Consider the following 26,120-nt stretch of genomic DNA (forward strand, 5'->3'; position numbering starts at 1 on the left):
AGGGGGGGGGGGGGTTGTAAAAACTTTCAGCAAATTATTATTTAAGTTTCAAAATAGATGGGGCATTGTTACAAAATAGGATAAAGTCATAATTGGTAAAATTGGCCATTGTTTCGTTCATCTGGTGTTTGTTATACAATGAATATATAATTATTTGAACATACATAGGAAATTGGTAATATTCATCATGGATATAAAAAGGGTAATTAATACATTATAAGATCATTCCGGGAATACATAGGACGTTTAAACTTCATAGAAACACATGTGTTACTCATCTATCATTTAAAAGCCTGATTAGATAGGGCATGGTACTTTTCTTGTATCGTTCTGTGCGGCACTTCGTCAGTCTATATTTCTCGCTATTTCGGAGGGCTCTAAATTCAGATTGTTTGGGGGGTAGCCAGTGAGGAAAGAACTTTTCAAGGGATAGTGCAAATTTCATACACAAAGTGACACGTCTGTCATATAAGGTTGTAAGGCCAGAAGTTGAAAGTGCATTATCATACGAGTAATAATCTTTGCCAAAAATTATACGCAATGCTCTTTTCTGGATAGATTCTATTTGTTTTGATTCATTGGCTGTTATGGACGAGTGCCACACAGGTGCACAGTACTCTAATATGGGTCGTAGATAGCATGTAAAGATAGTTAGTAGGTCTTTTCTAGAGAGGTTGAACTTTTTCAGACTACGAATCATGTACAGTTTTTTACTTGCTCTGGATACGATGTCAGTGATGTGAAGACTCCACTTCAAGTCATTTTGGATTGAGACACCCAACAGTTTTACATGATTTGAATTTTCGATGACTTGATTAGAGATGCTAATTTCTTGTGGCAATGGGGGGTTTCTACCGAAAGACACTTGAAGGGATTGACATTTGCTAGGGTTTAGCTTCATATTAGCGTTTCTACACCAAGTCTCTAGTTCGTGCACAGCGATTGAAATGATGCCAGTGGATGTTGATAGTCGACTCTCTGCCAGTGTAAGATCATCAACGTACTTCCACCTAGGGACCGATGATTCAAGAAGGGCATCATTCACGAGTGCGAGGAAGAGCAAGGGGCCCAATCGTGTCCCTTGAGGGACGCCAGCATGTGTTACTCGCTGGTCTGATAATTCACCACTATACCTCACCCGTTGGGTTCGTTGAGTTAGGAAACTCGACAGCCATGGGATTAGTTCAGGTGTAGCTCCAAGAGAAAAGATTTTGCGAATAGCAATGTTGTGATCTACAAGATCAAATGCTTTTGAAAAGTCAGTCAGTACTACTGTTGAGGTATAACCAGGTTTGTCAGCATTGGAATGGAGGAAGTCTAACAAGTTGACAAGGTAGTGCGTGGTAGATGTCTTAGCCCTGTTTCCATATTGTTGTTTGCAGGTTACTATGTCTTGTTTTATAGCCATTGCATTTAAAATCCCAATTCGAAATATATGATCCGCGATTGTTATTGCCACTTATCCCAGTCAAGCATGTTTCGTCTATGGCATCTTCTGTTGCTCATCAAGGATTTATTGTTAACACAGGATCAGCAGAATATAGTCGCTTCCATGGGCAGGAGATCGAGTAACGTTGTTGTGGGAAATTATAAGTTATCATCTCAATAGATAAACAACATTGTGGGATTTATCTAACCATCTACCATTCATCGCAAAGCGTTCATTTGAATCTTCGATGAAATTGACATTTTAATAGAGATTCATCGTCTTCATCTTTTCGTGAGACTTGTCTGGAATTAATTATTTTCGTTTCTTCTCGCTGCCCAGTATAGTACGCGTGTGGTTGCTACGGATCCAAGGACCGTAAAAATATAATATATGAGGATCAGTGTGAATATATCTGAATTCAACTGGATAATTTTTTTAATGCACGAGATTTTTTACACAATGAGTGATATTCTTGCATGTTACTAACAGATTGTTGCATATTATAAAGGCATCTCGTTATATACTCGGTTATAGTTTTAAGTGGCTGTCTGCGTTTTATTAGATTACACTCTGTACAATGGGAATTACGTGCAGCTGATGTGTTAAGTGGATCGCGTTAATCTTCCCCATTCACAAAATATTAAACGTTCTATAAAGTAGGATCGCATACTCCTGTTTTTAGGGCAATTTTATAAGGCAATGTACCATCCTACGATCCAGTATCCAAACATTTAACTTTGTAATTTTCCTTAACTTGAAATCTTACACTCTATACTGCCTGACGCTTCTTTTTGGTGACATCAACGCAAGCTAGTGGCCTATAACCCTTGAGGTCAGTAAGGTGATCTCTATCTATACCAAACGTACGTGTTTCAGTCCTATCCTTGGGTATAACGTTGTGCAAACTTTTTCGGGAGTATCCGTACTGACACAATGGTAAAATGCTTCTGAAAAATGGATTAAGCGAGTAGCCTATCATGTATAGAGAGATATAACCGCCCTAAATGTTCGATCTAATATTGGGACTTTGCGTTATTCTGAAAACATGAATAACTTTGAGTGAATCCAAGAATCTCGCAGAAAAGGCGCTGTTTCATGTAGGTCTATAAACATAGACTCGGTCAAGATGGATTATTCCAGGACTACACAGAATAATAGATTCCTGATGAGATGACTGATATACACACTTTCCGTCTCTGTCTCACATGTTTCTTTCTGTGAATTGATGCGATGACCAAGATGGCTGCGGGTGACCAGGAGTCCAGGTGACACTGATCGAGGGTGTACCAACATGGCGACCAAAACTGCCGTGGATCCTGCCATGATACAACACATGCTCAAAGTAGCGTAAGTATAATGATAAATCCATTCCCTAACTTTCTGCTATATTGTGATCATAGTACTAGTGTCACCCTAACACTTTACCATTCTGCCAGTTTTTACTGAAGAGGTAAATAAAGGTACTATTTGAAATAATGTCCTGACCTTCAGGTTTGGTTTTGATGATATATGCCTTTAGTCTAAATCTTTGAAAAATGAGGCCATCGGTAATTAAAGGGGAATACACATCAGACGCATTAAACTAAGAAAGGATAAAGAATTTAAATAAACAGTAAAGTTTTATCAATAAATAGAAATGGATAGTAAGATTCGACTTTTCCCAGGAAGAGTGACTTCGCAAGGTAGAAAGATAGACGGTAAGACATTTGTGGTAGGGTCCATAAATTATGGTAAAACTGACAGACACCGTCACAAGGAACTAACGGTCAGACAGGTGGACATAACACAGATTAAAGAGAATTAAGTATGAGAAGTACAAATTATATGGCGTATTACAACGAATTTGAAATTCAACGCCAAAGTTACTTAAGTTGAAGATGATAAGCTATTGAAGCGATAAACGCTTTAAAAGTGAATGCAGCTGCTTTAATATTCTCAAGAAGAAAAGGGGATGGGACCTGTTCTTCTTGTACAAAAGGCTATGACGTGGATTGGTTTTAAGGGTTCATAGAGGTAGCAAAATAATCAATTCAGCCTGTCACTGCTCCCTTTAAACAGATCAATACTCATAAACCTATTTGAACACCGTTAAGAGTTAAAAACACTTCTGTATCTTTCCATGTCAAACATGTACACACCACAAGGAAGCATGCATGTACTTTGATGCATTACATTCAACATCATTTTATAGTGTTTTATAGATCCCTAGTATGTCTAAGGGATTACTTTTGCGACTGCTGATGGTACAGCACTTTTATGAGATGAAAATTAGACATTCATTTAAATGAGAAATTCAATTATGGAATCTGATTTTAAAGCATGAAATACAATTATATGTAAAGTGTAAATTTGTTAAGCAGAAATAGCAACCCGAATGTAACTCTATGACAGCATTCTAGAAAGGCGAGGGAACATAGCGAGCGAGCGAGCCAGAAAATTTACTATTTCAACCAAATTTAAAGTATTGTTCCAGGCATTTTCCTAACAAGTGGTACACAAGTAGAAAGTCGTTGCTTCTTCAGACTTTTTTGTGGTTAGAGTATATAGACACAACCAATGCAGATCTGTAAGTAGAAAAGTAAATTCGTGTCTAAGCAGATGTATTTATGACACGTTTGCAAAGGTTTTAAGTTCATCTCTATCTATTCAGCTTCCAGTGTCGCGAGTATAAGTTAACAACGTGTTATTATGTGGCGCAGCTTGCGATAGATCTGTGCAAATAATGAAGGGTTATTTAGCCACACATTTTTAGCAATTTGTGGTTAAGGAATAGACATTCGCACTCACTAGGCAGACACTTTCTACAACGCACCGATTCCTTTGACAATGCAAGGCTGCGTTTATGCGACCTCGACCCAGAATCATGATTTGAATCACAATTTGAATCATGATTCAAAACAGCAGCATGAATCACGATCCGACAGAATCAGCGTTTATACGACCATCTTTCTAACGCTGTTTCTCCCTGAATTCGGGCCGATCCAGTGCGCATCACAGTGCGCAGTTTGACCCAGGAAGTATAGGTCAACATTTTCGCACGTGTTTCTAACTTCACGTCGGCTGCTAGATTTTTGCTGCCGCCGGAGCTAACAACGAGCAAACGTTTGTGCAAGTGCAACGCTTACTCGGCTTCCGAAAAATAAATCTTTTACTTCCAGAATTCCGTGTATTGTACCTCATATTGTTTTTGATCGGGAACCAGAAGGGGTCATTATCCTCCCTCCCACCTCCCGATCGATTTTTCTTGTCTATGATGGTCCTGTACTGGGCACGAATTCTGTTAATTTTGTCTCGGCGGTGCCACATCTCCGTTGAAATCCCTCCCTCGCAAGCGCCGCTGAAAGGGATCGTCTTATTTCTGTGAATCCCGGTAAGGGATGCTTGTGCTTCAGGCTGAGCCCAAAGCACAAGCAGAGCCCTGAGTTAATTCATCGTCGATCAGTCCAATTTGTGCCTTTGGAACTTGAAGAAATGATTGATGAAAACAATGAAATATACAAATGACGCTACAGTACAACCCCGGGGGTACAATACACAGAATGATAATTCCTAAATGCTGGCAATACTGCTACACGAAAATTAACCTGCACGAAACACAGCGCGCGCCTTTGAGTCAAACCCGGAAGAAGCACGACACAATGACGTCATAGAATCATGATTCAAATCACGATATCGTTTATACGACCTTTTTCGTTCGTGATTCTACAGAAACGTCTTTCCAAACGCCCCTTTTTTCGTGTTTCATGTTTGTGATTCTAATCATGATTATATTCAATTTCGACTAAACGCAATCGTGATTCTGCAGAATCGTGATTTGAATCATGATTCTAATCATGATTCTAGGGTAAAAAAGTGTCGAATAAACGCACCCCAAGTCATATCACAATGGACAGCTGAGAGGTTTTTGTCGAATGTAATTGGTGGACCGGTGCAGCAAATCGTCCTAAGATTCGGACCGGACGGAAAATTGCAAATATGTCGTTGTCCAGAGTCCATGCTGTTTTGATTCACAGCTTGTTTTTTGACAAAGGCTGTTTGTCGTGAAGCCAGCTTTTTAAAATGCACTATAATAATTTATTGACGTGAAGGAACACCTTTCATTTTGATTTCGTATGTTGTTGATATTATATTCCTTCAGCCTCAGAAGGAAGAGTGCTGATACCAATACTGGGGAGGCGTCACATGGAGCAGGGGCGACCACCCCTGTGATTTTTTTCAAGAAAAATATAAGGAAGGGGAGGGAGAAAACAAAAGAAAAGAAAAAGGGAAAAGAGTATAAAAAGAAGAGACCTGAGCCGTGTGACACTATGATACTTGATATACCATTATAATTCAAATTATACAGATATGACTCCTTCTTTATATTATCTTGTCAGATAAAATATCCAAATCCCTGACTAAATATATAGTACTAGTATAATATTGTGTAAAACCGATTGAACAGAAGCACATTCGTTTATCTTTCAATAATGTATTTAAAAATCAAACAGTATGAAGCTAAATACAGTGTCGTGAATGGAGTGGGATAAACAGATATGAGATATGATTATATTCCAATTTGCTACTTAATCCTTATCACGAAGCAAGTGTAACTATACAAATCATGTGCTATGTTCAGCTTGAATGATTTTTTTGTTCATTTATTGATATCGACGATGGTATATTCAGATTGCTCGCACGATGTATTTTGGTCGGTTTTGAACGCAGCTGCAGACTGCAGTCGTCCGCTGGGTTGTTGTTGTTATTTTAGATAGGCAAACTAGTCAGCTGGGCTTGATCTTAGTCAGGGGCGCTTCCAACGGGGAAGAGGGGGGGGGGGGGGTGGGACGGGGATTATGGTTTTGCAAATGAAAAAAAACGAGTTCCGGGGGGGGAGTAAACATGGTAAAGGACTGACGAAGAAAAGGGAAGTATAAAAAGGAAGAGTATAAAAAACGTTTCGGGCCGTGCAACTCGCTAGGTTTAGTTCTAGTTCGTCGAATTGCCAACTCCTCTTCTATCATTTGGTCTACCACCAGTTCGTCTAATATTCACATGGTCTAATTGCCAATTCGTCCAATCACCTTTTTGTCTAATATCAAGTTGGTCCAGTAGTCATTCAGTCCATTTACCATTTGGTATAATTGGACATGTTGGACTAAGTATTAATTGCGCAAAATGAATGAAAATAAAACTGACATTTGACCAACTGGTTATGAGACGATTAGACGATGTGATGTTTGGACCAAATGCTGATGGACGGAATGGCATTAGACTATAGACCATATGGTGAGTGGACGAGATGGGAGTAGACGAATTGGCAATTTACTCTCTGCTTTACCCCTTTTAATTGAGAAAATATGACGTCAAATGTCTTGGTCGTCTCCCCCCCACACTGCCATCCATCAAAATATACCAGTGTCCTCGCCCCTGACCTTAGTCGAGCATTCAACGAGTAGAATAGATATGCTAAAAATATCGATCTTATAACAATCCGATTTCATGTACATGTATGTTGTCATAAATGCAATAATCAATAATAGAGTTTATATTTTCAAATGGAACGAAACTATAACAGCACAGATCCCGTGTAGTCTTACACTACATATTCGGCTTCGGTGCAGAAAAAACACAATGACCAGGGGACAATAATAATAAGATAGTGATATCAGAATGAATTTGAGCTTTTACAACTTTGAAACAAATTTGAACAGATAATGGTTTTAAACTGTGAGGTAGTTTCGCGTCATTTCTTGTCGAAATGTTGGCTTATAAATATCGTTTTTAAAATTGTAAGTTTGTTGTTTAGACATAAAAGCAAGTATTTTTGCAGAGTATTATATCAAATTACGATCTCATATGAGTTATATACTTGTCCATACCGGCAAATCAGATTCAATATGATATGATGTTCGCACCAGTGCTTGACCCGGCTTGACCTCATAGTTCAAAGGTGTGTGCGATTATTTACCAGTTGTCATGGCAACGAATCAAATCGTGCATGTGCGTCCAAAAGCAGAAGAAATTGAAAGAGGAATTGTGGTTGTATTGATTTTATTTTGGAGTCCTTCTGAATTGTCGTTCGTTGTTTTTCAAGTTTATTTCAAACGATTGGCCTATTGATTTTTTAGATCGGGTAGATGAGTTTGCTATTAGATTGATGGCCTACATGTAGGCGTTGACCTGGCTTCCAGCAATTTCGCTATACATGAAAAAATCCTGAATAAATACATGTTACAATCATATAGTACTTTTTACGTTTTTGTACACGTGTTTGGAAAAAAATGGGAGGTGCTGAAAAGCGGCCCCTATGTAATCTGACAAGATCTGACCAACAGCAAAGGCCCATCATGTTCTACATGTTATGAAATATCAAAACCAATAGGGATCAAAGAGTGACGTCCCTGATTATCAATAGGCCTATGCTTTTACGATTCTTTCAATACAATAGTACAGTCATATACAAAATCGATTTGTTTTTTAGAATAACAATCACATAAATCAAATGGACAATAACATCATTTGTTCTCTTTTTCATCAATTAAGTTTTTTGACAGCATGTTTATGCGAGAAAACAATATACCTCCTGAAATACGTATATGGTTTGTGCATATAGAAAATAATTAACTGACTTCGAACCCATTCCCCCCGACACTTTTTATTTCTATTTCCATTGATTCCTTATCAAATTAGGATTCATAAAACATGCAAAATCTTTATCTATCTGTATCTGTAAACTAGGTAAATCACTTAACTGTGTACCGCAACCAATGTAATCAGTAACCATATTGAACACTTGATTCTCAATAAATTGAGCATGGTAGTTTGAACTGTTAAATAACTACTGTATTGCCTAGTAAATAGCGTCGTATAAAAATAAAAAAATAGCAGCGCCTTTACTGTTTAAGAATACCTTGTAGTTTCTGAACGCATTTCCCATCTTAAAGAATGTGTAGGAAGTTGGTATAGGGAAGACATTTTGGCCCCTTTCTAAATAATGATCAAGGTTTTTGATCGACAATGACTGTTTTTCCTTCAGTGTCAGAAGAATATCTGCAGTCAAAATTAAGGACGGTCATGTGCAGGATTTTATTCTGTATTAGCAATGTTATTTAATGTTATTTAGATTCGTAATTTATATGTATGCGAAGTAATGATGTCGTTATCAGTGTGTGGCAAGATCGTTCAGTTATCAGAGTTTAGTGTTAAAACGCCATCTTTGGAAAATTGATGATCACAATGACAAAGTGTTTATGTACAACCAAAGAGTTAGGGGAATTGTCTGATATCCCATATGCTCAATTCAACATAGATTGTTTTGGACTTGCTGGTTATTCCAGTAAATTCTAGAACCCTCACCCAAAGACGCAGAGATTTGTGGGGCGTCGAACTCCCCTGGGACGAAAAACTTCGTGATGGTATGAACTTTTATTTGGTTATGAAAGTACGTTAGCCTTACTCTTGCTAGTTCATATACGAATGTTATGACTCGTGTATTATATTATGTAGTATGTCCGTGATTATAATATGATCACACCATGTGTATTTTTGCCCTGGTATTACGATAGGAGATGCATGAAAATGCATTTGCGACTTCTCCATTTGAGATAACGAACTTGTCGAACATCATAGATTTCTGTATAAAGAAGAAAATTGCGTTTTAATAAAAGGCTAAAAATAAAACTTGCCGCCCATGCAAAACCGAAATTTTACCAGGTGTGCAAAGTATGCGAAACTTGAGAAAAACCAGCGGGATGCATATCAAATCTAACGCCCGACATATATGCATGCATAGTAACCTTGGCGACGGTAAATCGAGGAGCAATTGCCCGCCCCCTTACAGGATACCAAACTTATAGAAAATTATTTTGATGCCGCCCCTCCAAGGTCCCTGATCTATAGCTGGTTGGTCATGTTGTTTGAATATCAATATGATATCGCTAACGAGCAATGCCATTCCCAACCCGGTTGACCATCTTTTCATTACCCATCCCTCATTCAGATCCCTTCTTTTATCCTTTTTGCCCTGCATCTCCCTTTCAGTCCCTTTCCTCTCTGTCTTATACCACTCTATCTCTTTTCCGGCTCTAATGGTCATGCTATGATGGCCCCCCTCTCTCTATTCCTACATTTCACCGCTTCACTCAAACCCTTAATATTGAATCGTATCCCCTTTTAGAATATCTTCCTGTATTTCATTTCCCTTTTTTATGTTCTTACAGTCGTGTTCTCTCTTGTCATGTTGATTTATATTTTTCCCTTTAACCAGCTGTGCTAACATTTGCTTCTTGATGAAAAAATGGCAAATGTGATAATAAAGACATCCAAAAACGAGATACGTGGCTCCTTTCGCTAATTCCTCCTAAAAGTCAATATCATCCAATCAACGATTTTGACTATAGAAGACAACCCCTAACCGGGCAGTTTTCCCCATGTTTAAAAAGGACCTGCCGGGATGCCTCGCAACCCCTGATGGGTGAAATCATCAACCCATCTTTACCGCTGATGGGTGCAATCACTACCCCACCTTTACCCCTTCTTCCTTCTGACTTGGTACCAGGGGTGAATTAACATCTCGGTGACACCTTCATCCGGTAGCCAGGAGGGTTCAGTGCCCTTTCAATGACAATCATGCTCATTTTCGCGAGGTTGTCAATGTAGAAGAGTTTTATTCCCGGTGTTATTCTCAAACGAGAGGCAATTCTGGGGAGGAAAAGCAGTCTGCTTAGCTCCTCCTTCGTATGTTGATTATCAGATTTCTCATGTAATAGCCGGTTTTACTACTGGTGTGAAGCAGTGGCTTCTTCATCCGAAGTTAACGGACATCCAGGTCATGATTATTTTATCCTAAAATACACTGTTGCCGGGTTGACAGTTATGTTGACGAAACCTACGTGTACAGAAGTGAGACTCATAACTTTATTATTTGAAGGAAGTGACTGAGATGACGTGGTTGTGGCTTTTTATATCAACTGCATCAATTTCTAAAAGTCAAAGTTTTCACCATCAAGGCACAATTCCTTGTTTGAATACATCTGATTTTTGTAACCAAAACACCTTCCGGGTGACGAACTGGGGTGACGAATCGCCATGATTAGGATACCAAGTAATGAGAATCATCATCATTTTCTTTAGTTGTCTTGGAATTGACGAGCAGTGATTGATGTAAAGAGTCAAGTGATTCCTAACATGACCAGTGACTGAAGAAAGAAGGAAGAGAGAAGAATATTGCACTATACGTGCATGGATTGTTGAGGTGGTACAAGAAAAATCGTCTTTCTTATGTTTAGACTAAGAGCTTCTGCATCCAGACACGGAAAACAACGATGGGGTACATCATCATCTTGCGTGCAATCTTAGTTCTTCAACTTTCAGTCACAGTTGTCAATTCATCACTGATTTCGAACCATGAAAACCATGATAAAGAAAGCCATGCCTGTCATCACGAACATGGTGGAGCGGATGGTTCTGGTTGTAACTGCAAATGCCGTCAATGTCCGGACGTCGTCGACCGCTGCCTCTACGGGACGATCCCGGACACGCGCGATCCATGCCGATGTTGCAACGTCTGCGCCATCGGCGTCGGCGACTACTGCGACCCGGATGACGACACCTTCACTGAATACGAGGACTTCTTCTCAAAGTGGCAGACGATGGGCACGGGGTTGATTATCAATCCGATGTCGTTGGTCCGAGACAAGACCATGAAGATGAAGCATCGTTTTGGAAGATGTGGAAACGACATGCGATGTCGGCCTGTCAAAGAATTGCCGTGGAGAACGGCCGATGTTGGCTCTATGGCGGTGTACGTCTACCTACGATCAATTATGGACGTCCGGGGTTCTATCAAGACTGTTTGTGTGTGCAAGGACAGTGAGATGGTGTGTGGATCAGATGGTATCACCTACGACAATCGATGTTTGATGAAGAAGGCAGGTACAGAGTCAAAGACGACGATTACAGAAGTTGAACCTGGAATGTGCAAAGGAGGTTCGTATACATTACTCGGTCATTTTTTTTGTTCTTCATTAAATTAAAGTTCCCCATTATCCATATTCATAATCATAATCCATATCAATCTCTCACATTTTCAATCTTGAAATTCGATAATTGCAATTTCTTCCGGGGATAAAGGTGGACGGTGATGACACTCTCTATTATCGTGTTTACACTCGACTCGGCTCGAGTGTTGAATCCTCAAACAGGGTCAAACGCTGCGAAGAGGCCCACTGTGATCGCGTTTGTACTGAAACAAAAATGGCGGATCACACTGATCGCGTTTTCATGGCATAAAATTTGTCGTGTTGAGCATGGTTCGCGTGTCGAACACCCGTGCCGAGTCACTGTGCAAACACGGTTTAAATGATATTCATGCAGTACAACTGAAGGAAAATAACATGATTAAAAGAAGAAAGAAAGAAAAAAAAATGTGTTGAACGGGGATTTTTTTCCCCTATATCATCATGATTATTCCATTTTCAGAAGAAATTACCTCATTTTTAGATTGTCTCTCCCATCGGTTACTCTTGATCTGTCCCCATTCTTACCCCGAGTTAATATGACAACTAAAATCCTTACCAAATATTGTGGATTTCTTAATTTCTCATTCAATTTCGGGGATATCAGCAGATAAGGGGGGGGGCATAAATGTATGCAGGACAATAGAAAGAGGGCGGGTACGAACCAGTAAACCTGTTTTACACAAAATATCTACATTTTTCTTGCTGTCGTTTTTGATTTGCAGACATTGTTCTATCTCTACTGTCGTTAGCTTTGCATTAGGAATATTCATTTTTATATTTTTCAAAATCGAAATTTGGGATTATGTCGGTCGGTTCACTTTCTCGCAATCACCGTCGATTATGACGAAACTTATGTCATATGGACAGGGGGTGGTGGTATGCACCCAATGCCCCCAATAGAGGATGGGGTCCTTAAGCGAACAGTGATAAAATAAAAGAGAAAAGAAAAGGAAAATTCCTAAATGCTTAATACAAGCCTTAAAACTTTCCCATACTATAACAAAAATCTTTCACGCAATCTACATGTGGACCCCCCCCCCAAAAAAAATTAAACATCTTCATTTGCCTCTGCTTTTATGGGATTTTAATCAGAGTACAATTTCAATATGACCATACATAGACTTTAATCACTAACTTTAATCAAATTACAACAGCAACAACAACAGTGAAAAGAAATGAAACAAATTTACAATCGATTTTTATATTCTTTGTATTTTGTCCCCTCCCCCTCCCTTCTCTGTTTATCGAACGATGAATCTCCCTCAGCCCCTAAATTAGCTATGCCGCCCTCTGATGTTGTACTTCGCTCGGGAGATCGCGCTCTTCTCCGCTGCCAGTTCGTCGCACAGCCCATGCCGAAAGTCACTTGGAGACGAAAAGGGAGTCTTCAGCAACCAGCCATTGAGGCTTTCATCCCCGGCGACAATGCCCGTTTCGTCGTCCACGAGCTCGGAGGACCAGAAAAATTCATGGTGACCACGATACTCGACATCCTGGACGTTAGCCTGGACGATGCCGCTATGTACGAATGTCGAGGAAGCAATATGTACGGGACGACATCGGGCACGGCGTCTGTGTTCGTTAAAGATGGCGTTTGATAAAGGAATCGGAAGCCCAATAGTGATTTCAAGAGAATCATGATTAAAAATAAAACAAATGATGTTCTAAATATGGACTTCAGAGTTTAATTCGACTTCAGAGCACTGTAACTTATTGCGGCCATGTACTAAGGCTTCTAAAGAAGAACTAAAACACTTTCGACATGATCAACGGATTATGCAATTAGCGAAGCCCGTTGCTATGTCAAAGTATATGTCGTAATTGCTTTGCATAGCCTCATGTTGAAAATTATCATAAACATGATAAAATGACCTAACAGTGATTAAAATGCCGTGAAATCTATCTTGTGCATTCATGACTATGTCACCGTGAATTTACTGTCTGGTCTGTATTTGAACATATATGCTTCCAAGACCATTTTTAAGGTCTGTATTTTATGATATATTGATATTTCTTTGTGAATATCATTCAATAATTAGCAGGCCTGCCAACTACTCCTTTTTAAAAGGAGTTACTCCTTTTTTGGAAATTTTTAATATCCATTATATCATAGGGAAAGAAAATTCTCCTTTTTTTTGTCCATATATTATGTACAGTCATCTATGGGAAATATGCTGTGACTCCTATTTTGTAAATGAATCACTCCTATTTTGTATGTTTACAGGTTGGTAGGCCTGAATTAGTTCTGAATTCTAAACTTGATAAGAAATAGCGATGATGGTGTGAACATTGAAAAATATACGAAATGGAAATCAATGAAAAGGAAACAGGAGCCTACGCAATAGAAATATATCTTGTTTTAATATCATCGAAACACTAAAACAGTGAGCCGAAATTTGCATAGCTAACTCTACTCTACCAAATACTTACTTTAAAGAAACAACATTTCGAATTGAATAATACCAGTCATGTCAGCATGCATGGATAGGGGTATACTGAAGCCGCCTCACCACAATTCGAACCGATTTATCTGCTCTCAATCGCAAGTTTACATTTCAAATCCATTAGAATAACTATTGCCCATTTTATTACTTTATTGTGCGCCCTTTAAGCCACTGATTTTGGGTAAAGAAACCACGAAAAGTTTGATTGTACATGCATACGAAGTACTGAATCTCTGTGTGTACCATTGAATAAAAATTAATCATATAATAGATTTATTAACATCAACTTGGAATGCATTTGTTATTTCAATGATTATTGTAGACACTGATTAAGAAGTAAAGCCTCTAGCGTTTGATTACAATTAATTATTTTGCTTCCTTGACAATGTTTTAACTCGGTGTGGATTTCTCTCAAAATAACTTTATTTGAAACAAATATGTTAACTGGATACGGAACGGGTAAACGGGATTGTTTGGAAATGGATCCAAAAATAATACCATGGTACCCAAACGAGCTCGGACCTCAGTTGCAATATGAGCCTCCTCCGGTAGCGGCACCAAGGGAGGAGGGGGGGGGGCAATTTGCCCCTTTCAAATTATTTCTATACTTATATTTTATCGTGCTGTACGATCTTGACAATTTTCTACAAGCATTTTTTTTCGCATTTTGTTTTATCTCAAGAAAGACATTGAGAAACATTCAATGTACATCTCCGAAAGACGTTGTTGAGAGACAGGAGCGCTGATTGGCGATTTCTTGATATTTTTTCTTCCAATCAAGACACGCCGCTAGTTGGGGGGTTGGGGTAGGCAACCCTCTCCCAGCTGTAGCTGTAAAAACTATAAAAATGTCAGACACCGAAACCCCTATCCCCGGGATAGGGGGCTTCCCCTGTTTCAAAATTTTCCCTCTCACAGCATGGCCTCGCTTCCTTGCATTGCCCCTCCCCTACTAAGATTCCTGGTACCACCACTGGCCTCTACAACTCACTTACATCGACTATTTTACCCAACTAAGCATGCTTAGTGAAAAACCGAAATATATATCCCTGTCGCTCCAAATAGATGGGCTATGACGAAATACATACAACCTATTTGACTGCAGTGCTTGTGAACATCAGCATGATCAGTGTTTAACCATAAAAGGAAGCTAACGAAGTCTAGAAGTCCATGAAACTGAATTATTCTTTTGGAAACTGGACTCTCCTTTTGGGGTCTATTTAACGTTTATTATGATTCAAAAGCAGTAGAGGAATACGATTTGTATACCCAACCGAGGGACTAATTGATGAGGATAAACATGAAACGACGCTTGTACAGTTATCTTGTTTGGTGTCGATCCCGTTTTTTATCGGCCAAGTAAACGAATGGACGAACGATCGACTCCCAAAAGAAGTTGGATGTCAAATCGACTTTGATTGACTGACCTCATAATCTTCCAAAGCGATCCGAACTTGGAAATTGAATTTGAATGCAAGGTATCGATTATTTCTCTTGTGATTCAATCAATAATTCTATTTTTGAAGAGCAATATAGCCTTCATTGATCACTTCAATTGCAAGAGGACTGAGATTGCTATCTGGCCACCGGAATGTTATTCCTCATAGGGAGTCTGCAGCGTCATGACTACAATTGCATTATGTTTATTGGACTTTGATTTGATGATACATTGATTCATAATAGTCAAAGACCAGTAGATGGCCAAATTATTAAAATAACTTTTTATTACTCTGCCATACCAACGTGAGAAGAGTTCAAAGTCGGACTCAAAACGGGGTTGTTCGGTCGTTCATGGCATGCATGGACGTAGTTGGATTCTCGAGAGTGATTTGTGGAGATTTCTAAACGGAAAGAAAGGCACAATTGATGCGGTTTTATCGCCAAACAAAGAAAAGGGACACCAATGTATCTGTTTTATTGACACAATGGTCATCAAAAGGATTCTGGGAAACATGACTTCTGGATAAAATCTTCTAGTTGCCATTTTGAAGTTCGGTTGCCAGATATACTATCTCTCTCGACGTACATCATTTTGCAATAACACCATAGAGTTTGGTGATTATAAGTTCATTTATCTACACTTCGGCTTCAGTGGCTCTAGGTTCACATTGGAGGGACGTTGGAGTATCAAGTATTCATTTCGAAAAAACTTCGCATCGAAGTCTACATCAAATCTCATATCCCTGCGGAGACACCGCGGTCTTTCGGCGACTTCTTATATGGACTTGCATGCCTCCACTAAAAAATCTCTTGGGAAACTGGTCTCGGCTTATTTTTTGTGGATAGCATCATGCTCTGCTCTGTAATGATGATACTCCTTAACCATTAACCGGATCCTTAACATGCTTAAGGTGTTGAAATGCCGTTCATAGCGTACTAGGTCTGTAAACTCGAGATCTTTCTGGAAATATAACCAATGATATGTGTGCAGGCAACATTACATACATGCTAAAGGGGCATTGATTGATGTAAGACATAAATAGCGAGGATTGGTTGAAGACGTTGATAAAATCAAATGGATCGTCTCTGTGATAATTATATGATGCAGGTTACATTTGATATTTTATTAAACTCCACGATGCTGCAAAACAAATTTGTTCTCGCACCAACTTCGACAGCGCTATTTTGAATTTGAGGTTGCAATGAGCTCTATCAGATGACTTTTCGTTCGTTACTGAAAGTAATCACCAGAAACATTCTTTATTACACTATCGATTAGAAGAACTTTCTATCTTAATAATTACCATTGATACCATGTGCATTTTGTGTCGTTTACATAGAGGCAATCGAACGGGCTGATGTTATAATTCTCAGCAATAAGTAATATATATAAGCTGGAGATAATTATGCCCTTGGAATATATGAATAAAGTATCACCTTATAAATTACTAGTACCACGTCGCAGATCGACCGTCAAAAGTCATAAAACTTCGTCGCCTAGCAACAGAAGCGGGCCCACGTGCCGTAGTGACGATAGCGGTATCGGTATCGATGAAGAAGTGTCGTCTGCCGATTCATTGAGTCATCACAACATGGGAGCACAAACACCTTCTCAGAGTGATTCGCGTCTTTTCAATCGAGTCAATGGAATAAAATGTCCGATATTGCTATTGCGACAGTTGGACCGGGTGGAGAAGAGCAAACAGTGGAACCACATCCACGATCAGGACGTCGCTCTCTTGACGCGGTCGATGGTGTCGACGTCGAAGGCATTGGGAAATAAGAATGACAGGGATTATGAGCGCGTTGGTAGGAGGCCCTCTACGGTTCCAAATGCCGAAGCAAAAGACAAGAGCGTGGGAGGTATAGCTCTGGCAAAGTAAGTTTATCGCACACAGATATATATCTCTATGGTTTATCAAAACTAGTAGCAACACCACAATTTTCAAGGGGGGCAGGTGGGGCCAGTTTTTTTAAATGGAGAAGGGAGAATAAACTTGGACTTACTAGTCCACTTGGAGGGATATTTTTCCAAATGCTAAAGAGAATGATCTTGCTGAACATCTCGAACATGCATATTACTCAATTTTGTTTTATGGGCTTATGAAGTAATATCTGCATGTATATAGGCCTATATTTTTAAAACAATGTGAATTTTGAGAGACCAGACTAGACAACCTGTCTATTGATCAATCGATGAAAGTATTTACTATTAACGGATCGATAAAAGGTTACCTGATAGTCCTTTGGTATAGTATCGATATTCAAAGGGTGATGACGTTAGCGTAATCAATCGATCATTTTTAAAGAAAGGAAAAGAAGAAGAAAATCAATGGATAATCAGGATTATAGTTTGATCGCTCTCCTCTTCTCTTTCAACGTCCGTTGTTTGATTTGTTTGATGTGCAATCGATTGTCAAACGCATGGAAGCTTTAGGAAATATTTGAGTTTTGAAGTGTTTGCCTATACGTAGAATATTCGTGGATAATCCGAGACATGAGCAAACATCTGATTACATGAAAACATACTTTCCATTTTGTTCGTGTGCTCCCAATGTAAGATATGATTTAAGGAATTTGAACGGTTGCCTGCGGGGGGGGGGGGGTATGTAGGGAAGTAAGGAGGGAAGAGAGGAAGGGCCGGGGCACTCTAAAAATGAAATATTAAATCAAAATTTGAAAATTGGAGCAATGAAAACCTTTTATACAGTTGATAGAGGTTGGAGAGGTCGGACGTGTTTTACAAGTGCTCTGACATTTTGTGCAATTTTACCGTGTTTCCTGACATTTTGTGAAAACGTTTTATATGGTTGCATCAGAAACTGGATAGTGAATATCAAGGATATACTCATTTTTCATTTGGATTATTTATTTGGATACTATCAAACATTTTTAAAACTTGAAATTTTGATCATTTTGGAGAAGAAAGTGTCAATAGACTTCTAAAACTAGCATCATTTACGCGTCATTGCCTAGCAACTCATCATTAAACGCATACTGGCTTGGATCGAACGCATCACTGGTATCTCTTTGCGCAACCATTCTTTGTGCGCTTAATTCTGATTGTTTCATGTAATTGTGACGTCACGATGTCTGGGAAGAGAAAGTCGTCGAAAAACAACTCTGGTGATAATGAAGAGACGAATGAAAACTATCTTCTATCACTGATCAAGAATGAGCTAGGGAAACTTTCCAATTCCTTGAATGCTAAGTTGACCGTCTTGGAGCAGTCAATCGACAGTATACGAGAGGGACAAAGTAGCATTGTCAACTCGCTGTCGTTCCTCAACGAGAAATTTGAGGAAATGAAGTTGAAGGCCGAGAAGATAGAAAAGGAAAACAGAGAACTGAAGGAACAAAACATCTGTCTTCAGAAGAGATTCAGTGAGTTGACCTTCCAGCTTAACGAACTTGACCAGTACCACAGAAGAGTCAACTTGGAGGTGGCAGGTGTACCAGAACGACAGGGCGAGGTTCCTGAAAGGATCGTACTTAATATCGCGAAACACATCAGCCCTGAGCTTGCAGCATCCGACTTCGATGTGGTTCATCGGCTGGGTTCCAAACGCCAAGCTGATAACAAAGCCCGCCCAATCATCGTGCGATTCACCACAAGACGAGCTCGGAACATCATGTATGATGGGAGAAGGAAGCTGAAGACTCTCTCCACAAAGGATCTTGGATACAACAGCGATGGCAAGATCTACCTCAATGAAAACCTGATCGCTTCCACTAAGGAGCTAATGAAAGATATCAACAAGGCCCGCCGAGATGCCGGATACAAGTTCCTGTGGACCCAGAATGGCCGAATCTATGTAAGGAAGGATGAGAAGTGTCAACCCATCATCATTCATTCCAGAGAGGACTTTTCTAAGCTGTAGAAGGACTATCCATGTTTTTCCATTTTCCAGTATTCTTTTTTATTTCTTATGAAATTCACGTCACAAAACTTTTCGCATCGATCAATATTTGTGTTATTTTCCGTGGTATATTTTGCATTCTTTCACTGCCCTTTCAATAATGTTTCAATACCAGACATTTCATGGAGGTCATTTTACTTATTTTTGTGTGCAAATATTCTTCATCGACCGTTAATAATTGTATCAAATAATCTTTATTTTGTTAACTATTACAACTGCAGTATTTTTCAAACTCGAATTTGGGGTCATGACGGTATCAAATCTAAAATATGCTTTATATGCTCAGCTTACAAAGATTTTGATTTAGAATGGCAATATATTCTATTTCATAATGGTGGATAATATGCGTGATTTCCCATTTTATCATCTGAATAATGATGATTTCTTATTACTAAATCATCCAAGTCAGGATAAAAGCAACACTATCTCAAATCATCATACTCCATTTGATAGATTTTCTACTGATATTCTTACAAATAATTTTGATGAACTTCAAGTTGAATTCGATATTCATGATAAAGCATACAATCTTTCCTCTTCTCCATATTATACAGAAAATTCATTCAAAGACTATGCTAAATTGATTGGAGAAGATGATGTTTTTATTTTGCATTTGAATATAAGAAGCGCTAACCAAAACTTCGAGAAATTACGATTATTATTAGAAAATACACAGTTTGCCAATCCCCCAATCATTGCTCTTACTGAAACTTGGTTCACGGAAACACCGAATTCCTTATGCACCATCCCGAATTATGATATTGTTATAAACAATAGGAAAAATAAAATTGGAGGTGGACTAGCATTATATATTCCGTCTTCATTTGATTATGCAATTAGACATGAATTTGAACATATGAATGATATCATCGAATCCTTATTTGTAGAAGTAAAACTTCAAAAAGATAAGAAAACTCTAATAGGTGTCATCTACAGACCTCCTCAAACTTCTTGTATAGAAGATTTTTTACTTGCTACTAATGAACTTTTGCAAAACGGAGAATTGATAAATAACAATTGTATCATCACTGGTGATTTCAATATTAATCTCTTGACCAGTAATCACTCTGCAACAAACGATTTCCTTGAATTAATGTTAACTTCTACTTTTTTGCCGATTATTTCTAGACCAACCCGTATTACTGATCATTCTGCTACGCTTATAGATAATATATTTTGTAACTCTCACCCTCTTCCGAAAGCTGGCATTGTAACGACAGACATATCCGATCATTTTCTTATTTTTACCCATATCCAAACAATGCAATCACTCGCAAAAATGGAAAAGAAATATAGGATCTGTCGCAACTTTAGTGACAAAAATATTGAACGCCTCCAAGAAGATTTAAGCTCTGTTGATTGGTCTGACGTTTATAACTCGAAAGAGAATGTCGATGACTCATTTGACATATTTTTGAAATATTTCAATGATTGCTTAGATTCTTGTGTTCCTTTAAAGAAATATCGAAATTACGACTATAAACGTGTTCCAAAACTACCATGGGTTTCAAAAATGATATTAAGGTCTATCAATCGGAAAAATAATCTGTATGTTTCTTATATATCAAATCCAAATGATGTTTCACGGAATAGATACACGTCTTATAAAAATACCTTAACAACTACTCTCCGAATAGCAAAAAAGAGGTTTTATTCAGAAAAATTACAATCATATAAAAACGACCTTAAAAATACATGGAAAACAATAAATGGGGCTCTAAACAAAATTAACAAATCTAGTGCTGTTAATAAATTATGTGTAGATGGAAATATGGTTGAAGATACTCATTCTATAGCAAATGAATTTAATTCATATTTCTCTCAAATTGGACCAAAATTAGCTGGAAATATTATCCCTGTAGAAAATTCGTTTAAGGACTTTTTGGACAAACAAAATGATAATTCAATATTTCTTACTCCAGTTCATAGAGAAGAATTACTTGAGATTGTATTTAATTTGAAAGCAGGAAAGACACCCGGATATGATGGCATTACAAATAAAGTATTGAAAAACATTATACATTCTCTTGCTGATCCCCTGCTTCATATATTTAATTTATCATTGCAGCTTGGCCAGGTCCCAAAGAAGATGAAAATAGCTAAAGTTATACCCATTTTCAATAAGGGGGACCAATTAATTACTAGTAATTATCGCCCAATATCTTTGTTAACTTCGTTCTCAAAAATTCTTGAAAGGATCATTTATAAAAGGACAGTTGCTTTCCTTAAGAAATATAGTATTATATGTGATAATCAATTTGGTTTTAGAGAAAAACATAATACAACTCATGCTATATTGACATTAATAAATAAAATATCTACTTCTTTTGATAATTCTGATCATACTGTAGGATTATTCCTTGACTTCTCAAAAGCGTTTGACACAATAGATCATGAAATACTGTTATGTAAGCTATCAAATTACGGTATCAGAGGGACAGCTTTACAATGGTTTAGGAGTTATCTTACTGATAGAATTCAGTTTGTTACAGTAAATGAATCAGAATCTCCAACAAGGCCAGTTTCCTGTGGAATTCCACAAGGTAGTATTCTTGGCCCCTTGTTATTTATACTTTATGTTAATGATATGAAAAATTCATCTCATGTTCTTTCATTTATTCTCTTTGCTGATGATTCCAATATTTTCTATACACACCATGATCCACATGTACTTGTGAGCACTATGAATACCGAATTTAAAAAAGTAACAAACTGGATTAAAGCCAACAAATTGTCACTGAATCTGCAAAAAACTAATCATATGCTTTTTAGTCATTCATTGAAACATCTACCGCATCAAATACTTTTAGATAATACTGAAATCAAAGAAGTGCAAACAACAAAATTTTTAGGTCTTACTATTGATAACAAGCTTACGTGGAATGCTCATATCAACAATACTTGCAAAACTGTGTCAAGAAATATTGGAGTCATCAATAAGCTTAAATACGTTCTACCAGCACAGGCGCTATCCATGTTGTATTGTGCATTAATTCTACCATATCTTAATTATGGAATTCTGGCATGGGGTAATGCCTCTCAAACGAGACTAAATAAAGTCTTGCTACTTCAGAAAAAAGTACTGAGAATAATATGCAATATGTCCTTTAGAGCTCATACGGATGAATTGTTTCGTCAGAAACGTATCCTTAAAATCAATGACCTGTACCGCTTGCAACTATTCCAATTCATGTATCAGCTAGATAGAAATAGTGTACCTAATGTCCTACAAAAGAAATTTATGAGAAACAATACTTTACATTCATATAATACGAGACAATCAAATGACTATCACTTACCTAAAAGTAAAACAGTATTTTCTAGCAAAACTGTATTTTTCACAGGACCAAAACTCTGGAATTCTCTGGACAGTGAAATGAAAGAGGCAGCTAGTCTTATACGATTTAAATTACTCATCAAAAAATTTCTCCTGAATTCTTATTGATTCAATCTAATATTTGTGAACGTCATACTTATCCACGGTAGTATTGATTATTTTGTAAAGTCAATATTTAATTTTGTATATAGTGTAAATACATTTGTGTTACAGTGTTTATATCTATATAATTTTATAAAATTTTGCTGATTATTTTACTCTATTTGTATCATTTTACCCTTGTATAAAGTTTTGATAGGGGGTCTACATTTTACAAGCTCTGCTTTTTAGTAGGCCCCTCCACTTTTTTAATTTCATTGCTACGTTTCAATCCTGCATATGTTATGCATTTTTTTTCATTGTAAACATGATTACGAAATGTACTTTGATGATTGTGGAATATGAATATATCAATAAATTTTCTAAATGTTGCATTTACCACTGTCATTGTTCCAACCTTTTGTTGATTTAACATTTTATCTTTTAGAGTGAATGAGGATTGGAAAGGAAAATGAGGTAAATATATAAAGGCAGACAGAGGAGGTGAAAGAGAGAGAGAGGGGGAGAATGAATGAGAAGAGGAGGGCAGGAAAGGGGAGAGCAAAGAATGAGAAGACGGGAGTGTATAAAACACATTTACGGGACCCTTCAGGTATAGACAATGCTCTTATCTTTCTTCAAAATAATATCGAAATATAACCAAATCCCGGGCCAAATCCTCTACATTTCCTGGGAATCTCAAGGGTAGTTTAAAGGGGAAGTTCACCCTGAAGAAAACTTTGTTGTAAAAATAGCAGAAAAAATTGTAAAAAATATTGGTGAAGGTTTGAGGAAAATCCGTTAAAGAGTAAGAAAGTTATTAGAGTTCAAAGTTTTGGATTTGTGACGTCATAAACGAGCAGCTGCCCCATGTGTTATGTAACATAAAAGGCATGAATTTCAAATTTTACTTGGTTCCTGATGACTTAATTTTGTTTTCTATTCATTATCGGGTGTGAAATGATTTGTCTATTGATATACAAAAGGTACAGTGAAAACCATTTTCAATTTTCTGAGAAAATGACATTTGATTGATTTTTTACCATCCGCTATGTAGGAATGCTGCTCGCATATGACGTCACAAATCAAGTAATTGAAATTCTAATAACTTTTTAATTATTTGATGAATTTTTCTCAAACCTTCGACAATATTTTTTATTATTTTTTCTGCTATTTTTACAATAAACTTTTTGTCAGGGTGAACTTCCCCTTTAAGAAGAACCCCGGGGGGGCCACTTCCATTCACGAGTGGAAACCATGCGCGACCATGGGGTCTCGAAAAGCACCCTAAACACGTAATTTCCATATTCTGAAAATGCACCCCTTAACAAGTATTGCCGTGTGAAACCCTACCCTTAACAAGTATTGGAAACAAAACGAAACTCTTGGCAAATATTCCCTGAAATGAACCCCTAAACAAGTACAGGAATGTTTTATTGTTACGGGTCCTTCGCTCGTCTGCTTTACCTTATTTGGTTTAGTACGACCCCACCTTCTACACCTCGCGCAAATCGGACTCTAAACACGAAGTGTTGGGGCAAAAAGGACATCCTTTATAAAACATTTTAATTTTGTTTTATCATCCCCGCAAATTCGACCCTAAACACGTAATCTTCCTAGCGAATTAGATACCCTTTTTTCATTATTTTTGTGTTTTTGATACCCTTTTCACGTTACGTACGTAACGTGCCCTGTCGTGAAAAAGACATCCTTTTTACGTGTTTTTTGGTCGCGCATGGTATCCACTCGTCAATGTAAGTGGCCCCCCCCGGGAGAAGAACACGATTAAGAAGCATTTGAAATACACGCGTAGGTAATATTCAGCTAAAATATTATTGCAGAGAGCAATATGCCGTTTCCAGGCGACGGAAGCTTTGGATTCTGTTCACACGAAGAATTTTTACGAGTACTTGAATCTAATTGCCCTTCACAGCCGACTACTCAAGAAATTGGCGTCTTTTCGTAGCTTCGATATTTGTTTCAACTGTCACCAGCATGTATAAAAAGCGAAAAGCGATACCATGCCAGTAGTATCTATCTGAATTGTTTTTCGTTCTTGGGTCATTTACGAATATTACTGAGTTTACACTAAAGGTACTGTACAAACTCCTACAGAGTTTTGTGGAGAGCCTAAACGATTGTAATCATTACTTCTACAGTAATCATTACTCGGTGAAATAGCAGAAGGTGTAGGGTGAAAAGGGAAGTGAGAGAGATAGAAAAAGAAAGAAAGAAAAAGGAAGGAAGGAAGAAAGGAAGGAAGGAAGGAAAGAAAGAAAAAAAGAAGGTAAGAAAGGGAGAGGGACTATTCATCGCATCGAGCCTATAGCCGACATGCATATAATTTCAAGCATAGATTCAAAGTTATATACCTATAGAAACAATGACAAAGAAAAAGGAAGAAAGGAAGGAAGGAGAGAAAGAAGAAAGAAAGAAACAAAGAAATAAACAAAGAAAGAGAGAAAGGAAAGAAGGCAAGAAAGGGAGGGAGGGAGAGTGACTATTCATCGCATCGAGCCTATAGCCGACATGCATATAATTTCAAGCATAGATTCAAAGTTCTACCTATAGAATTAATCACATTTTTTATATATATAGACAGGCATTGTTGGTCCAACGTATATATTTGCACCTGTTTCATTGTCATTAGTAATAACGTTGAATGTCCTCATAATAAGCGATCAATCATGACTCCATTGATTTATACCATAACAACCAATCATGACATCATCCGTGTAATTCGTACAACTAAAAAGAAGTGCTCATGTACAATTAAGAAAAATAACAATTATGTCTGGTACTCCGAATCTCCAGCAAACTAAAAGGAACTTGGATCCGGCAGATATTTTGTTCGAGACCATAATATAATTGATAGTGACAGCAAAATTGGAATTTCTAACTGCTTTACTTGCCAGGGAGCTCCTCCAAAAGGGGATTAAAATTTGTTGTATGTTCAAAGCGCATGTGCATGTCTTTGGGTGGCCAGTATAGGGCTTTCTAAATGAAACAAAAATTCTGATTATCGTGAAGTATTGGACAGTTGTTGAACTTTCTAAAGAATATTGTCCAATATTTTTGGCAGTTTAAGGGAGTGGTTGCTGCTAGAACCCTCCCAACTTTTTCTCTCATTTTGACCATAAATTGCAAATCGCATAGCGCGTTAATAAATAGAAACAGAATGCATTTTTCACATTCGTTTTGCGTGAGTTGTGTCTGTTTGGAAGATCACAATAGTCCCAAAAAGGACCACAAATGGCTCAATCGATGAAATTGGAAAATAACAGGAACTGAAGTCTAAAAAACGATTTTATTGACAAATAATTTAGCTAATGTTGTTCCGCGTTAAAGAAACCTAGGAAGAAACCTGGGAAATTGTAATTCAAAATCTAGATAAGTATACATACAAGAAAGGAAGGTTAGAATAGATAAAAAGGTATAAAGGCCACCTGCAAATCACTGAACAATATAATT

General features: G+C 37.7%; 2 protein-coding genes across 2 annotated transcripts in view; both read left to right on the forward strand.

Moving 5' to 3' along the window:
- The first annotated feature begins 2,055 nt into the window (after positions 1–2,055).
- Positions 2,056–13,463, forward strand: LOC121425531 (insulin-like growth factor-binding protein 7). The gene is made up of 3 exons (XM_041621609.1): positions 2,056–2,776; positions 10,699–11,398; positions 12,697–13,463. The coding sequence occupies exons 2-3, from the start codon at positions 10,735–10,737 to the stop codon at positions 13,026–13,028; spliced, it is 996 nt and encodes a 331-aa protein (XP_041477543.1). The 5' UTR covers positions 2,056–2,776; positions 10,699–10,734; the 3' UTR covers positions 13,029–13,463.
- A 3,140-nt stretch (positions 13,464–16,603) lies between these two features.
- LOC121425532 overlaps positions 16,604–26,120 on the forward strand; it is a 28,361-nt gene continuing 18,844 nt past the window's right edge. The window contains exon 1 of the mRNA XM_041621610.1: positions 16,604–17,193. Within this exon, the coding sequence (XP_041477544.1) occupies positions 16,721–17,193 (473 nt within the window). The 5' untranslated portion in view covers positions 16,604–16,720. The remainder of the gene's footprint in view (positions 17,194–26,120) is intronic.

This window comes from Lytechinus variegatus, chromosome 12 (assembly GCF_018143015.1).
Source record: "Lytechinus variegatus isolate NC3 chromosome 12, Lvar_3.0, whole genome shotgun sequence".
NCBI lineage: Eukaryota > Metazoa > Echinodermata > Echinoidea > Temnopleuroida > Toxopneustidae > Lytechinus > Lytechinus variegatus.

Bases quoted from the DNA above. Each gene is read 5' to 3' on its own strand.
- LOC121425531 (XM_041621609.1), top strand. From the start codon at position 10,735: ATGGGGTACATCATCATCTTGCGTGCAATCTTAGTTCTTCAACTTTCA. The intron at 11,399-12,696 runs GTTCGTATACAT...AATCTCCCTCAG, and splicing joins ACCTGGAATGTGCAAAGGAG to CCCCTAAATTAGCTATGCCG.